General features: G+C 43.5%; 1 protein-coding gene across 1 annotated transcript in view; it reads right to left on the bottom strand.

Moving 5' to 3' along the window:
* The window catches only part of ADGRA2 (adhesion G protein-coupled receptor A2), a 312169-nt gene that overhangs the window by 32611 nt on the left and 264408 nt on the right, over positions 1-15150 (bottom strand). The window contains exons 10-13 of the mRNA XM_030201956.1: positions 12351-12500; positions 9228-9389; positions 8503-8718; positions 2976-3177 (exon numbers count right to left, since the gene is read on the bottom strand). Coding sequence (XP_030057816.1) covers positions 2976-3177; positions 8503-8718; positions 9228-9389; positions 12351-12500 — 730 coding nt within the window. The remainder of the gene's footprint in view (positions 1-2975; positions 3178-8502; positions 8719-9227; positions 9390-12350; positions 12501-15150) is intronic.

The following is a 15150-nucleotide window of genomic DNA, read 5'->3' on the forward strand; positions in this document are numbered from 1 at the left end:
TTGTAGTCTATAATTCTACCTATTAAAATCAGCAATTCAAGTCCTATAGTGCACCAGGCCTAGCCAAAAATCTCCTTCCTGGAACTGGGTAACTTGGTATCTCTCCAGTTCTAACCATCAAGACACTCCAGTCAAAGCATATGCTCAGTCACAAACTATTACTGATTTCACATCCACAGCTACTCTGAAATTTTCCCTTCTACTTCTGCAAAGTTAAAATGTATGTGGGGTTTTTTTTAGGGGGGAGGGGGCATGAATAAATATCTCAGGGGACACCATAGTAGGGCGACCCATAACTATATGTGTGCCTAGAGCCCAATATGGTGTTAATCGGCCATGGAAACAAGCATCCAGATCATATAATTGGCCTACTTCAATACCCCACTCAGTCTAGACGCTGTAGTTAGTAGGTGCCAGTACTAGCAATGTAGTCATCTGAAAACTTATTTAAAAAAAAACTGGGTGTTTCTTACTATTTTGGCTTCCATAAATATGAGAACATAGAACAGTTTGGGATACATGGAATAGCTACACTTAAAAATTTTAAATTTAGCTGAACCCTGACTGACATTTTAACCATCTCAAGAAGAGCCATGACTGAAACAGACAGATCCATTCATGACTAAAGCTAAATGCAATTAACCACAGACACTCAATGAGAAAATAAAGAACTGATTGTCATCTTGGCTTCTGGTGACCTGACCTTTGGTCTCATGGCTTATGATATCATCAAAACTATGAAAATCAATTAGCCTTATGTGTGCCTGGTTGAAGTCAATCCTTGGTATTATTTCAGGAATGCAAGATAGAAGGATACAAAGTGAAATGTATTTTTGTGTCACTGTCAAGAAGCATTAAATAATGACAAATTTCTGAGCAGCATGGTAGGAAGATTAATTTTATAAAGGATTGATGGGAAGTTCAACCCACAGTGCAGTGTTTGCATCAATGAAAATGGAAGTGCATCTAGACTCTGGGCTGGCTTCTTCCCCTCCCTGATTTACTTGGTCTTTGATGCCAAGTGTCCTTCAAGCATTCAGAATCTCTGGTGGAAATTCAAGCATGCTATATACATCCACCACACTTGAATTTCTACAGGAGATATCTATATACAGTGGGGGAAATAAGTATTTGATCCCTTGCTGATTTTGTAAGTTTGCCCACTGACAAAGACATGAGCAGCCCATAATTGAAGGGTAGGTTATTGGTAACAGTGAGAGATAGCACATCACAAATTAAATCCGGAAAATCACATTGTGGAAAGTATATGAATTTATTTGCATTCTGCAGAGGGAAATAAGTATTTGATCCCCCACCAACCAGTAAGAGATCTGGCCCCTACAGACCAGGTAGATGCTCCAAATCAACTCGTTACCTGCATGACAGACAGCTGTCGGCAATGGTCACCTGTATGAAAGACACCTGTCCACAGACTCAGTGAATCAGTCAGACTCTAACCTCTACAAAATGGCCAAGAGCAAGGAGCTGTCTAAGGATGTCAGGGACAAGATCATACACCTGCACAAGGCTGGAATGGGCTACAAAACCATCAGTAAGACGCTGGGCAAGAAGGAGACAACTGTTGGTGCCATAGTAAGAAAATGGAAGAAGTACAAAATGACTGTCAATCGACAAAGATCTGGGGCTCCACGCAAAATCTCACCTCGTGGGGTATCCTTGATCATGAGGAAGGTTAGAAATCAGCCTACAACTACAAGGGGGGAACTTGTCAATGATCTCAAGGCAGCTGGGACCACTGTCACCACGAAAACCATTGGTAACACATTACGACATAACGGATTGCAATCCTGCAGTGCCCGCAAGGTCCCCCTGCTCCGGAAGGCACATGTGACGGCCCGTCTGAAGTTTGCCAGTGAACACCTGGATGATGCCGAGAGTGATTGGGAGAAGGTGCTGTGGTCAGATGAGACAAAAATTGAGCTCTTTGGCATGAACTCAACTCGCCGTGTTTGGAGGAAGAGAAATGCTGCCTATGACCCAAAGAACACCGTCCCCACTGTCAAGCATGGAGGCGGAAATGTTATGTTTTGGGGGTGTTTCTCTGCTAAGGGCACAGGACTACTTCACCGCATCAATGGGAGAATGGATGGGGCCATGTACCGTACAATTCTGAGTGACAACCTCCTTCCCTCTGCCAGGGCCTTAAAAATGGGTCGTGGCTGGGTCTTCCAGCACGACAATGACCCAAAACATACAGCCAAGGCAACAAAGGAGTGGCTCAGGAAGAAGCACATTAGGGTCATGGAGTGGCCTAGCCAGTCACCAGACCTTAATCCCATTGAAAACTTATGGAGGGAGCTGAAGCTGCGAGTTGCCAAGCGACAGCCCAGAACTCTTAATGATTTAGAGATGATCTGCAAAGAGGAGTGGACCAAAATTCCTCCTGACATGTGTGCAAACCTCATCATCAACTACAGAAGACGTATGACCGCTGTGCTTGCCAACAAGGGTTTTGCCACCAAGTATTAGGTCTTGTTTGCCAGAGGGATCAAATACTTATTTCCCTCTGCAGAATGCAAATAAATTCATATACTTTCCACAATGTGATTTTCCGGATTTAATTTGTGATGTGCTATCTCTCACTGTTACCAATAACCTACCCTTCAATTATGGGCTGCTCATGTCTTTGTCAGTGGGCAAACTTACAAAATCAGCAAGGGATCAAATACTTATTTCCCCCACTGTAGGTTTGTATGTTATAGTAGGATCTTGAAGTATAGTCCCAAAACATCATACAGGGCCTGCACCCTACATCAGATGAAGCAAGCATTGGAATAAATGACATTTTACATATTATGGAATGGATAGGCTCCAGATACCTGGTATAACGATTGCATTTTTACTCCTGACAGCACGTCTCCTGATATGTGAGATTTCCCTACCCTAAATGATCAATTTGTAGATGCCTTTGTCCAAAGCATGTACATGGCAAGTGAACTGTAGTTTTGCCTTACGTGTTCCAGCATAGATCACTGGTGTGGCGACACTTCTTCGCTTGCCATCATCTGCAAGTCCTGAGGAGTTCCCCGTGCTGAGGAAGAGCTTGCCGTTCCTGAACACCAAGAACTGGAGCTTGCAATGCAGTGGTGGCGATAAGGAGGTCGATGTGGAGAAGAGGCTGGGAGGCAGCTGGATGGAGGCCAGTGCGATGCTTTTCTAATGGGAGATGAAAGGATCAGAAATAGGGACAGCTAATCCTCAATGGTCAGCAGTGAATCTTAGACACTGAGAAGCAAATTATTCATCAACATTACATAATGAGAATTTGGGGTCGGGGGACTAATTTTATAAGTAGGCACCTCCTTTTATGTTCCCCAAAGCTGAGATTCTCTTCCAGGGCTTCTGAACCCAATCCTCAGAGCACACAAAGTGCCATCGGGTTTTCAAGATATCCACAATGAATATGAATGAGATAGATTAGCATGCATTTCCTGCTTAGTATGCAAATTTATCTCATGCATATTCATTGTGAATATCCAGAAAACCCGATAGGACTTGGTGTGCCCCAAGGACCAGGTTAAGAAGGCCTGGTCTATTCTACAACAGCATCTGGGCACCCAGATTGCATTATACAATACTTGCATAACCCAACATTGGTGCACCTGCGTGTATCCAAAGTACTGATGTAACTGCGGGAACCTAAAGATTGATCATGTCACACCTCTTCTTAACAAGGCACATTGGCTACCACTAACACATCGTATTACCTATAAAATTCTCCTTTTGGTATTAAAAAAACCCCAATTCTGGATCCCTTCCCTTTTTAACAAGATTGGTAACTCCATATGATCCTGCACATGCCTTTCGTTCCAGGGGCGTAGCCAGACCTGAATGTTTGGGGGGTCCGAAGCCCAAAGTGGAGGGGCACAGTTTGGCCCGCCTCCCCACCGCAACTCCCGACCCACCAGCCACCGACCTGCTGCAACCGCACATGCCTTGGCTGGCAGGGTTCCCAAACTCCAGCCAGCTGAAGCGTTTCTCCAGCGCTGTTCTCTGCATGTGACATGAGGGGAAGTGGGGCAGGCAATTCACAGAGGACAGCGCTGGAGAAATGCTTCAGCTGGTGGGGGTTGGGGACCCCACCAGCCAAAGCAGTGGCCGCAGATCCAATCTGGGGAGGGCCCAGGCTCCCAAGGCCCCCCATAGCTACACCACTGCTTTGTTCAGGCCAACAGCACCTTTGGTTGAACCATCGCTTCGGCATATTAGATATCAGGCTACCAGGGACGTTATTTTTTCTGCTACTGGTCCCTCCCTATGGAATGCATTACCATTATCTCTTAGATCACAAACTTCCTTGACACAGTTTAAGGTAGATCTTAAAACGTTTTTATTTAAGGATGCTTTTTTGCTATCCTAGGCTCTGTCTTAATTTGAGTCTGTTGGATCAGACCAGACTTGCCTCCCTATCCCTTTGAACTCTTCTTTACATTCTTGACTATTTGATAATGGAGCTCCTTTTCCAACCCTCCCTGATCTATTCCTTCTTATTCTTAATTTCTAGTTTCTCTTGCCTATGTATTTTAGTATTGTAAGCTGTATGGATTTTATTGATGTGCAGGATACCAAGTCTTGAATAAACCTTGATAACTTACTTTGGGATCTTTTTACTAAGGTGTGTTGAAAAATGGCTTGCGGTAGTGTAAGTGCGGGTTTCGGGCACGCACCAATCCATTTTTCAGCGCACCTGTGAAAAAGGCCTTTTTTTGCCGAAAATGGACGTGCGGCAAAATCAAAATTGCCGCACGTCCATTTTGGGTCTGAGATCTTACTGCCAGCTATTGACCTAGTGGTAAAGAATCTGGGCGGTAATGACCTACGCATGTCAAATGCCACTTGGCGCGCATCCATTACGCACATCTGAAAATAAAAAATATTTTTGCAGATGCGCGTATCAGAAACGCACTGAAAAAGAAATTACCACAAGAGCCACGTGGTAGTTGGGCAATAACTTCATTTTAGCGCACGTTGAGTGGGCGTAGACGTTTACGCAGCTTAGAAAAAGGGCCCCTCAATTCTTTAAGTTGTGTGCATAAGTGACAGCCCCTTCCCATGCTCTGCCCATGTGAATGCCCCTTTGCATTTACACACTATGCCAGTCACATGTGCCACTTAAGCACATCAGCCCCTGGATTCTATATATGGCGCCCAAATCTGGGCGTGCTGCTGAGATGTACGCTCAAAATAATTGTATAATGAGCCCTTAATTACCAGTAATTGGGTGCCATCAACCAATTATTGATGTTAATTGGCACTCATTAAAATTTGCGCATGCATCTGGCTGCGCAGTATTCTATAAGACATGATGCCCAACTCTACTAGTGCATAACTCAAAAGGGGGCGTGGCCATGGGCTTCTCAAGGGCACTCCAAAAAGTTGCGAGCGTACTTACAGAATACTTCTTCAGCACATCTAACTTGGACGCCAGCATTTACACCAGGTTTTAGCAGGCGTAAGTCTGGCAACTAAAGCTAGGCGTAGGAATTGGCGTTGCATGCTTTTCTATATAGGGGGCGCACACCCTTTATAGAATAGCGCTTACTGATGACTTTTTTCCGTGTCCATTTTTCAGCACCATTTATAGAATTTCCCCCTTTATGGCTACATTTAATAGATTACGTTTGTTCTGAGTTTTACATCTTGATATCACCACCAGGTGTCCTGGGGCCTGGAATCGGTGTGAAAAGATTTTTGAGAAATGCTGACACAGCTCAGCAAAGTATTTTTTTTTTTTTTTTTTTAAAGCAAGGCCATTCAGTCAGTTACAGAAAATTAAGTTGGGAGCCTTAGAGACAAGTATCAGGAAAGAACTTCAATTCACTATCTTGCTGTTTAATGAAGACACCTCTGGAGAGATCGGCACTGAGCACTTTTGTTTCCCTACAGTGAAGGGTTATTTTCAATCACAGAAAAAAAAAAGGAGGAGAAACTCTAAACCTCATGAATGCATATAAAGTCAACAGCCAAATATGAGGGAACAAAAAAAGAGGAAACCAAAGCTCTACCAAACGATCAGATCTTTATTGTTTCTAAAGCACTGTAGATTGAAATGGCTTGACACGGCCATGTTTCGGCCGGCGTGCCTTCGTCTGGAGCCTTATTGAACATAAAAAATAAATAAATACATATAAATGCAATCATCTGTAAAACACAGTACACCAATAAGATTAAAACACTAATGCCCCTGTTTACAAAGCTACGCAGCATTGCCAAAACAGCCCATTCAAAGTGAATGGGCTCTTTCGGCAATGCTGCGTGGCAGCTGCTAGCGTGGCTTTGTAAACAGGGGGGTAAATAAATAATTAAACAAAGACCATACAATGATAATAAATACAACTCCAAAACGTAAAAGTATATACGATAAAATATACATTATAAAAATATAGAGAATAAAATGGTACATGAAATAGTAAATAAAAACCCAAAACTATAAATATGATTAAAGATAAAAAATATAAACAGATACTAATAATGCAATATGTACAAAACAAAAAAGCTGCAATGCACTAATATTAAACATGCATACCTTATCCACCACAGAAACACATTTTTTAACAATGAGGACTGGTACAATATTATGTACATCTATTTAATTTTTATGTTAGCTAAGGCTCCTGATGAAGGCACGCCAGACGAAACACAGCCGTGTCGAGCCTTTTTGACAGTTGATCTACATGCTTTAGAAACAATAAAGACCTGGTCATCTGGATTAGCTTTGACTTCCTCTTCTTTTATTCCCTCGCCTTTGGCTGTTGGGGATATTTTCAATGACCAGCCATTTAGTTTCATAGATCATTCATTTAACATGTGCCCCAGGATCACTGTTACCAGTGTACAAGATCTCTTTAGCATAGCTTTTGAGGAAATAAAGTATTTCCAGAACACTATCCCCCCTGGAGATACTTATCCTACTTCATGAACTAATCCTTGTTGATGATTATCTGTAACCTGAAACTATTGTTTTCTTTAACAATTGTTTTTCTCCGTTTTATTTATGCTTTTTTAATGGAATCTGTCTAGAACTGTAGGGGGGAATTCTATAAAAGGTGCCAAGATGCTGTACGCTAAGCCCCAATTCTGTAATGGCATCTGGGTGCCCATATTCCACTATTGAAAACTAGCGTAAGTTGGCGTTTATACAGCAACCTTTAGGTCAGGGGCATAGCTACATGGGGCCACGGGGGCATGGGCCCCCATAGATTTGGCCCTGCCCCCCTGCCGCCAACCCTCCCCCGTCGCCGTCGGGTACCTTTGCTGGCGAGGGTCCCCAACCCCCGCCAGCCGAAGTCCTCTTCTCCAGCGTGGCCGCGTTGCTGATCTGCAAGGCTTCTGTTTCTGTGAGTCTGACGTCCTGCACATACAACGTACAACGTGCAGGACGTCAGACTCACAGAAACGGAAGCCTTGCTTGCCCATCAGCAACGCAGCTGCGCCGGAAAAGAGGACTTCGGATGGCGGGGGTTGGGGACCCCCGCCAGCAAAGGAACCCAGCAGCGGGAAGGGGGGTGGTCGATAGGGTTGATGCCGGGGGGGGGGGGGTCAAAGGTGGTGGTGGCGGCGGCGGTGGCAGGGGGGTCAAAAATGGCATGGGGGGTCGGCGGTGCCGGGGGGGGGGGGTAAAATGTGCCCCCTCACCTCGGGCTCTGGACCCCCCTCCAGCCGAAGTCTGGCTACACCCCTGCTTTAGGTGCACCCACTTCTGCCATGTCAATAGCTGGCATAAATGCGAATGCCAGAAGCATAGCCAGGTTTTGATGTCAAGGGGAGCACATCTTTTATAAAACTAGGCGCTGGCACAAGGCTGAAGGGCCGATCTGCATAGGCACCATTTCATTCAAAATCTGTTTGAGGGAGCAGCTGCTCCCCTTGCATCCCACCTATCTACGCCTCTGGTGCATGCTTATATGTTGTGACACTATTCAGTACCTTATGGGTGTAAATGTGGGACCCACCCATGCTCTGCCAAATCCCACCCAGTAATTTGGAACTTGAGGATAGTGCCAGGTAGACTTTGACAGTCTGTGTCCCACAAATGACAAGATAGATTTGGATAGGCTGGAGTTGTCTATAACGGCAATTCCAGTAGTTGGAACGTAAGGACAGAGCCAGGCAAACTTCTATGGTCTATGTCCCAGAAACACCGAAGAAAGACCACGATCAAGCATACAATCTCACGTTCATTGTTGATTTAATCTTGAATTAATAATGAATGTGACTGTTGGGCAGACTAGATGGACCATTCAGGTCTTTATCTGTCATCACTTACTATGCGCCCTCCCTCTTAACTTTTGTACATTGTGTGAGTTGCCCACTTATGTTATAGAATACCATTGAGCATGCGGCTGGCACTTACGCGCTCAAACTGTCGTTTAACTGTAGGCGGTCAGTCACAGAGTAAGGGGGATAATGTATAGAATATAATATACATTTTTAATAAAGTAAATCAAATCTGCTTTTATCTGAACAGATCTTTTTGCTTACCTTGATGTGAAAGTTGGCCAGAGAGACATTGGACCTGCCTGTGGTACACCTGAATTTCAGCGGCTGGTCTAAGGGTTGATTAGCTTCCTGTTCCTGCCTGTTGTCACCCTGTGTTTGTGACCAGCTGCCATCTCTCCTCTGGAAAGCAGTGCAGCTCAGACCAGTGTAGCTGTCTGGTTTAATCAGATAGGCTTCCAGGGCGATGTTTCTGGAGTTCTTGTATGGAAACAAAGAAAAAATGAGGTATACACAGCTGAAACAACGAACATCAAGCTTACTGTACCCTGTTAAGACGTATTCCTTCTCTGAAATGTGTAATTGAAATGCTGCTGTTTGGTTTACAAATAGAAGAACAGGTACATTTACAATTTACATTTCACACCAGTCCAGAAAACTGGGAGCTTACAGAACAAAACGTCAAAGATATTGTACAAGTACAATTAATGTACAATTAACCTGAAAGTACATGGATTCTAAATTTGGCTGCCTTAAGCAGTTTACGGAAAGGTACATATTGAGAAAGAGAGATCGCAGAAACTGGCAAGAAATTCCAAATTTTGGCTGCCTGGAAAAATATTTTAAAATGCAATCCTTTATATGAAGGAAATGATAAACGTAAGTGATTTTGAATGTTATATTTAGAAGACAATGTTGTAATCATCAAGCACAAATATGCTGGAGCAGTGCCCTGAATAATTTTAAATGTAATTAGGATTATATCCTACCACAGAGAGGTCCTGGGAGTTGCTGCTGAGGCTGAAGCCTGCAATTTTCTCCACAGACTGGATGATGCTGGTACAAGCTTTGTTTTCACTCTGTGCCATCCAGAGAATGTGCTCATCCACTTGCATCATGTTACTGGCCATTTCTATAATCACAGTACCTAGCTGCAAACGGCAAAAGCAGAGAGGCAGAAGACTGTTGGTCGTTGTTGAATGATCTGTAACCTGACACTGCCATGTTGGTAATGATTTACCAAATAATTGTATTCATAAGCATGGAATTAGATAAAAACCTTTGGGATGACAGACTCTACATTTTTAATGAATGAGGGCCTAAATATGATGGGGGAGGGGAGGTGCTGACGTGTCAATCTTCAACTGTATGATGACCATGCTAAGTTAATGGAAGATTTTCAGTTTAATTTAGATAGAGTCTTAGGGAATTAGAACAAGCCCTAAAGCAACTTCTGAAATGGACGTATCTATAGCTAGCTCAAGTTCTTCTGCATTCAAGCACAATGCTAACGCTGTCATAGGCCTGTTATTCAATCACTTTTCTTCTTCTTACAAAGGCTTCCAGTACCATCCTAAAAAAAGAAGTCTGAAAATCCTTTTTTGAGCTCATGAAACTGATAATAGAAAACTAGTCTGTGACATTTTGATAAATTGTCATAAAATAACATAACCACTCATTCTTATATTTCGCAAATACCTCATAGAAGTTCTATGCGGATTACAGTCAAGAAAATGATTTATCAAACCATGAATAACAATCAACAAGAAATAAGCCATACTACTTAAAAATCATGAGCTAGATCCAAAAAAATGAATGAATGAATGAATGAATAAAGAAATAAAATATGCTCAGGCTGCAAGATGATTCCATAATCAAAACTAGTATTAATATTTCTTAGAATTAGACTTCAGTGCTGTGATAAATTTGACCACCAGTTTTGTATTAATAGATTCTGTGACTCTCTCTTTTACAGACTATGGCTGTGGTTCCCAAACCTGGTCCTGGAGGCACTCCAGCCAGTCAGGTTTTCAGGATATCCACAATGAATATTCATGACAGAGATTTGCATACAGTGGAGGCAGTGCATCTAAAGCTCTCTCATGAATATTCATTGTGGATATCCTGAAAACCCAACTGGCTGAGATGCCTCCCGGACCAGGGTTGGGAACCACTGGACTACAGTGTTATTCCAAAGAGGAAAAAAAGTTCAGATGACAGATGCTGTGTACATTTGATTTCAGAGTCAGGTCATCCACTCTTGGAGTCACAGATAGCTAGGGAGACTGTAAGGCAGAATTTGCAGCCCTTGAGGTGAAGGGAGTGACAATTATTGCTTAAAGATGACACTTAGGGGACATTTCTATAACTGGGTACCTCCATTGAGAGGCCCCGAGGCTGCACTATAATGATACTCAGCAGCAAGGTTCTATTAAAGAACACAAGTGCAATCCAGTACTAAATATAGCAGGGAAAACTTGCAGTTAGCGATATTCTATAAACCTTGTCTAATGTTAGGGTGGTTTATAGAATACGTGTAGCAGACATCCTGTGACTAAAATTTAAATGCAGCCATTTACGCAAACTACAACCTGATGTAAATGCCAACATCTTATTTAGGCGTGGATTGGGCATATTCTGTAACAGTGTGTGTATTTTTCAGGAACGTCCATGACCCGGTCATTCCCCTCCCATGACCACACCCCCTTTTGTGATCTGCGCATTAGAATTTACATGTACCACTTTACACAATACGCTTAGAAATCTGCGCACATAAATCTTAATTAAACGCCAATTAGTGCCAATAATTGCTTGTTAGCAGCCAATTATCGATGCTGATTAGCTGGTTACACAATTAAGTTACACATGCAAATTGGCTACGCATGCAGATTTGCATGAACAACTGTAGTCGCCATTTATAGAATCTGGGGGATAGGAGGAATTCTATAAATAACTTCAGATTGTAATGAATACAGCTGTGAGACTGTTATTGGGACTTTCCCAATCTGAACACATTTCTTCTTGTTTGAAACACTTGTGCCGATTCCCACGCTTAACTTTGGGTGCCAGACTTACATCTTATTTGTATTTGTATCAGTACGCTGTCTGAATGCTATTCTGTAAAAACGCAACTATTTCCCATAGCACATACTCACATGGGGGCGTACACATAGGCAGAACATTAGCAGGGCTCCTCACACTTACATGTGTAACTTACAGAACACTGTACATTATCCCCAGATTCTATAAATGGTGCCCACACATGCTGCTGAGATGTGCGTACAAATTAATTGGCTAATGAGCTCTTAACCGTCAATAATCAGGTGCCAATTATTGTGTCAATGTTGGTGCCCAAGCTAGGTGCACTTGCCCAGTATCCTATAATTACACATGAAATTTTTCAGAACACCTCTGACATTCCCATGCTTCTCCCATGACCACACCCCCTTTTAGGATATGCATTATGGGAGTTAGGCGCTCTGCCTGATAGAATAGCGTGCAGCCAGATGTGTGCTCAAATTTTAATGAGTGCCAATTAACATCAATAATTGGTTATTGGCACTGAATTATTGAGGGTTAAGAGCTCGTTAGCCAATTAATTTGGGTGCACATCTCGGCAGTATGCCCAAATTTGGGTGTCATATATATAATCCAGGGAATAACATACAATATTATGTAAGTTACACATGTAAGTGGAAAGAGTCCTGCCAATGTTCCGCCTATATGTCCAACCCTCGAAAATATGGAAGTTAGTCACCTATTTATAGAATAGCGTATAGGGCCCAGGCAGAATTGATCAGATTACGTGTGTTAAGGGATGAATGTGATATAAAACAGGGCAAAAACATCTTCCTGTAGCTGTGAATGAAGGCTTGTGGCACCAGATCCTGGCCTTGTCTCCAACTGAGCTGAAACAAAAAACAAGTAGGAAGAAACTGCCAGGAACAGAGAATCATGAGCAAATGCATCTCTCTGCTCCAATCCGTGCACAATAACATAAAGAACTATAAATTCATCCATACCGTTTATTCCCAAAATGTCACTCAAGGAGGAGGACCTGTGGAAAGAACAGTACACACTCCATATTCACATTCTCAGTCTTGGTTCATTACCTGTTTGATTTGGTCCACATAGCCAATGAATTTGTCAATCATCTGAGCCACATAGATGACATCCATCATGTCGGAGAAGTTGGCTGCTTCAGCAGTGTAGACACAGAGCTGGTGGGCAAGTGTCAGAGCGTTGGATGCATTGATGGGCATCTGGAAACACACCACCCGCAAAGGTTTACAATATGGTCTGTAGAACTAACTGAGGAATTTCATGTCTTTCTGTGTTTCTCTAACTTCATTGTTCCATTACTAGAGCAGTGGGTCTTATTTCTGTCATATTTCTGCCTCAGTCTAAGCCAGTGGTTCTCAACCAGTGCGTCACCAAAAACTGGGCATACACAGCAAGCCTATGCTTTCCTTTAAAAAAATCTGTGTTTGCATGCTTGGAAGAGCAGAGAGCCAGACAGTCAGGTACTTCCTATTTCTGGTTCCCCAATACCTCCAATTCCAACTGCTCCAACCAGCCCCCAACTGGAAATGTTTCAGGTCTTCTGTCCATAGGTTCTGTTTGCTAAATAGTGTCTGAGTAACATATTTGCAGGATTTTGTGTTACCTCACAGTATCTGGCAATAGAGGGATTTTGTGTTGCTGTTACTGAGATGACACTAGAATTTGAATATATATTTGTTTTCTTTGACAAGCTGTAAGCTCGATGCCCTGTACAGACTCTAAAATGGGTAAAAGTTTCTTGATGTTGACAGTAGATTTAGAGTGGATTTGCCTACCACTCAACCCCATATTGAAAAACTGTTTGCAATCAGTGCGTAGCTATGGGGGCCTTAGGGGCCCAGGCCCCCCATTCCAGCCTCAGGCCCCCCAACCCTGGTGGGCAGTCAATTGCCTGTGTTTTGGGCACTACTGGCTACCCTCCTGTTCTCTTCAATTTTTCAGGCCACCAGCAGCATCAGTGAGCTAAACACACTGCCTTCGGCGGCCCCAGAAGCTCCTCCTCTGCTACAATTTCCTGTCAGTGTCCTGTAACAGAGGGAGAGCTTCCAGGGCCTCTGAAGGCAGTGTGCTTAAGTCATGATGCTGCCAATGGAAAATTGAAGAAGTGCAGCGGTGAAAGGAGCAAATAGGGGGAGAGCATACAAGAAGTGCTGCAATGGGGGGGAGGGAAGGATAGAGCTGACCAAGAAGGTTAGATTGATAACAGAAGTAAAAAAAGCTGAAGCCAATTAGGTAAATCTCCCTTTTCCTTTCCTCTGTGCAGCTGTCATCCCTGTTCACACATAAAACAAAGCAAGCAAACCTATCAGCTGCTCTATCCACGTTCTCATTCTTTACTGTTGGTAGCATTTTTATTTGATTTCACTTATATTTTCAAACATGCCCGATTGTCCCACCTTCATTACCCTACCGACACAGCCCCTTGATGTTTCGCTGGCTCAGCGACGGAAAGCAGTTGAACCCGGCCCAAATCAGCTTTCGATTATACCGATTTGGCCGGGTTCAGGAGATCGTCGGCCATCTCCCGATTTGTGTCGGAAGATGGCCGGCGATCACTTTCGAAAATGAGCTGGCTAGTAACACAAAAAAATGTACATAGTAACACAAGATCTTGCCACATCAGTTTTCAAAGCAGAAAGGCTTTGTGTGAGACTAAGTTTGAGGTAAAAGATCACTAAACCTGTTCTGTTAGTAGAAAAGGAATAATTAGTGACCTCTCTTGCATTTCTTTGTGCACAAGCCATGATTAAACTTTAATAACTGGAACATTATCAAGCTCATTTTCGAAAGAGAAGGACGTCCATCTTTCGACATAAATCAGAAGATGGACGTCTTCTCCCAGGGACATCCAAATCGGTATAATCGAAGTTCAGTTTAGGACGTCTTCAATTGCTCTCCGTTGTAAGGACAGCCAAAGTTCAAGGGGGTATGTCGGAGGCGTAGCGAAGGCGGGACATGGGCGTGCTTAACACTTGGACATCCTTCACCCATAATCGAAAAAAACAAGGACATCCCTGATGAGCACTTGGACATTTTCACCCGGACCTGTTTTTCTTACGACTAAGGCAGAAAAAGGTGCCCGAAATGACCAGATGACCACCGGAGGGAATCGGGGATCACCTCCCCTTACTCCCCTAGTGGTCACTAACCCCCTCCCACCCTCAAAAAACATCTTTAAAAATATGTTGTGCCAGCCTTAGATGTCATACTCAGGTCCATGACAGCAGTAGGGAGGTCCCTGGAGCAGTTTTAGTGGGTGCAGTGCACTTCAGACAGGCGGACCCAGCCCCATCCCCCCCCTACCTGTTACGTTTGTGGAGGAGCAAAACAAACCAGTGAGGTGAGTCCAAGGAGGATAAAAGATGCTTGGACTCACCTCACTGGTTTGTTTTGCATCTCACGGTTTCGTGAGGTTCCTCTTCTCCTCTTGTTGTTTTGTTTACGTTTGTGGAGGAAACAGCGAGCCCTCCAACACCCACCACAAACCCACTGTACCCACATCTAGTTGCTCCCCTTCACCCGTAAGGGCTATGGTAGTGGTGTACAGTTGTGGGTAGTGGGTTTTGGGGGGCTCAGCACACAAGGTAAGGGAGCTATGCTCCTGGGAGCAATTTATGAAGTCCACTGCAGTGCCCCCTAGGGTGCCCGGTTGGTGTCCTGGCATGTCAGGGGGACCAGTGCACTATAAATGGACATCCCTGATGGTATTTTCAAAATGAAAGATGGATGTCCATCTTGTTTTGAAAATACGGGTTTCTCCGCCCTTGGATTGGGCCGTTTTGCAAAGACGTCCAAATCGCAACTTGGACTTCCCTTTCGAAAATGCCTCTCCACATTGCCATTTTTCTA

Source organism: Microcaecilia unicolor, chromosome 4 (assembly GCF_901765095.1).
Source record: "Microcaecilia unicolor chromosome 4, aMicUni1.1, whole genome shotgun sequence".
NCBI lineage: Eukaryota > Metazoa > Chordata > Amphibia > Gymnophiona > Siphonopidae > Microcaecilia > Microcaecilia unicolor.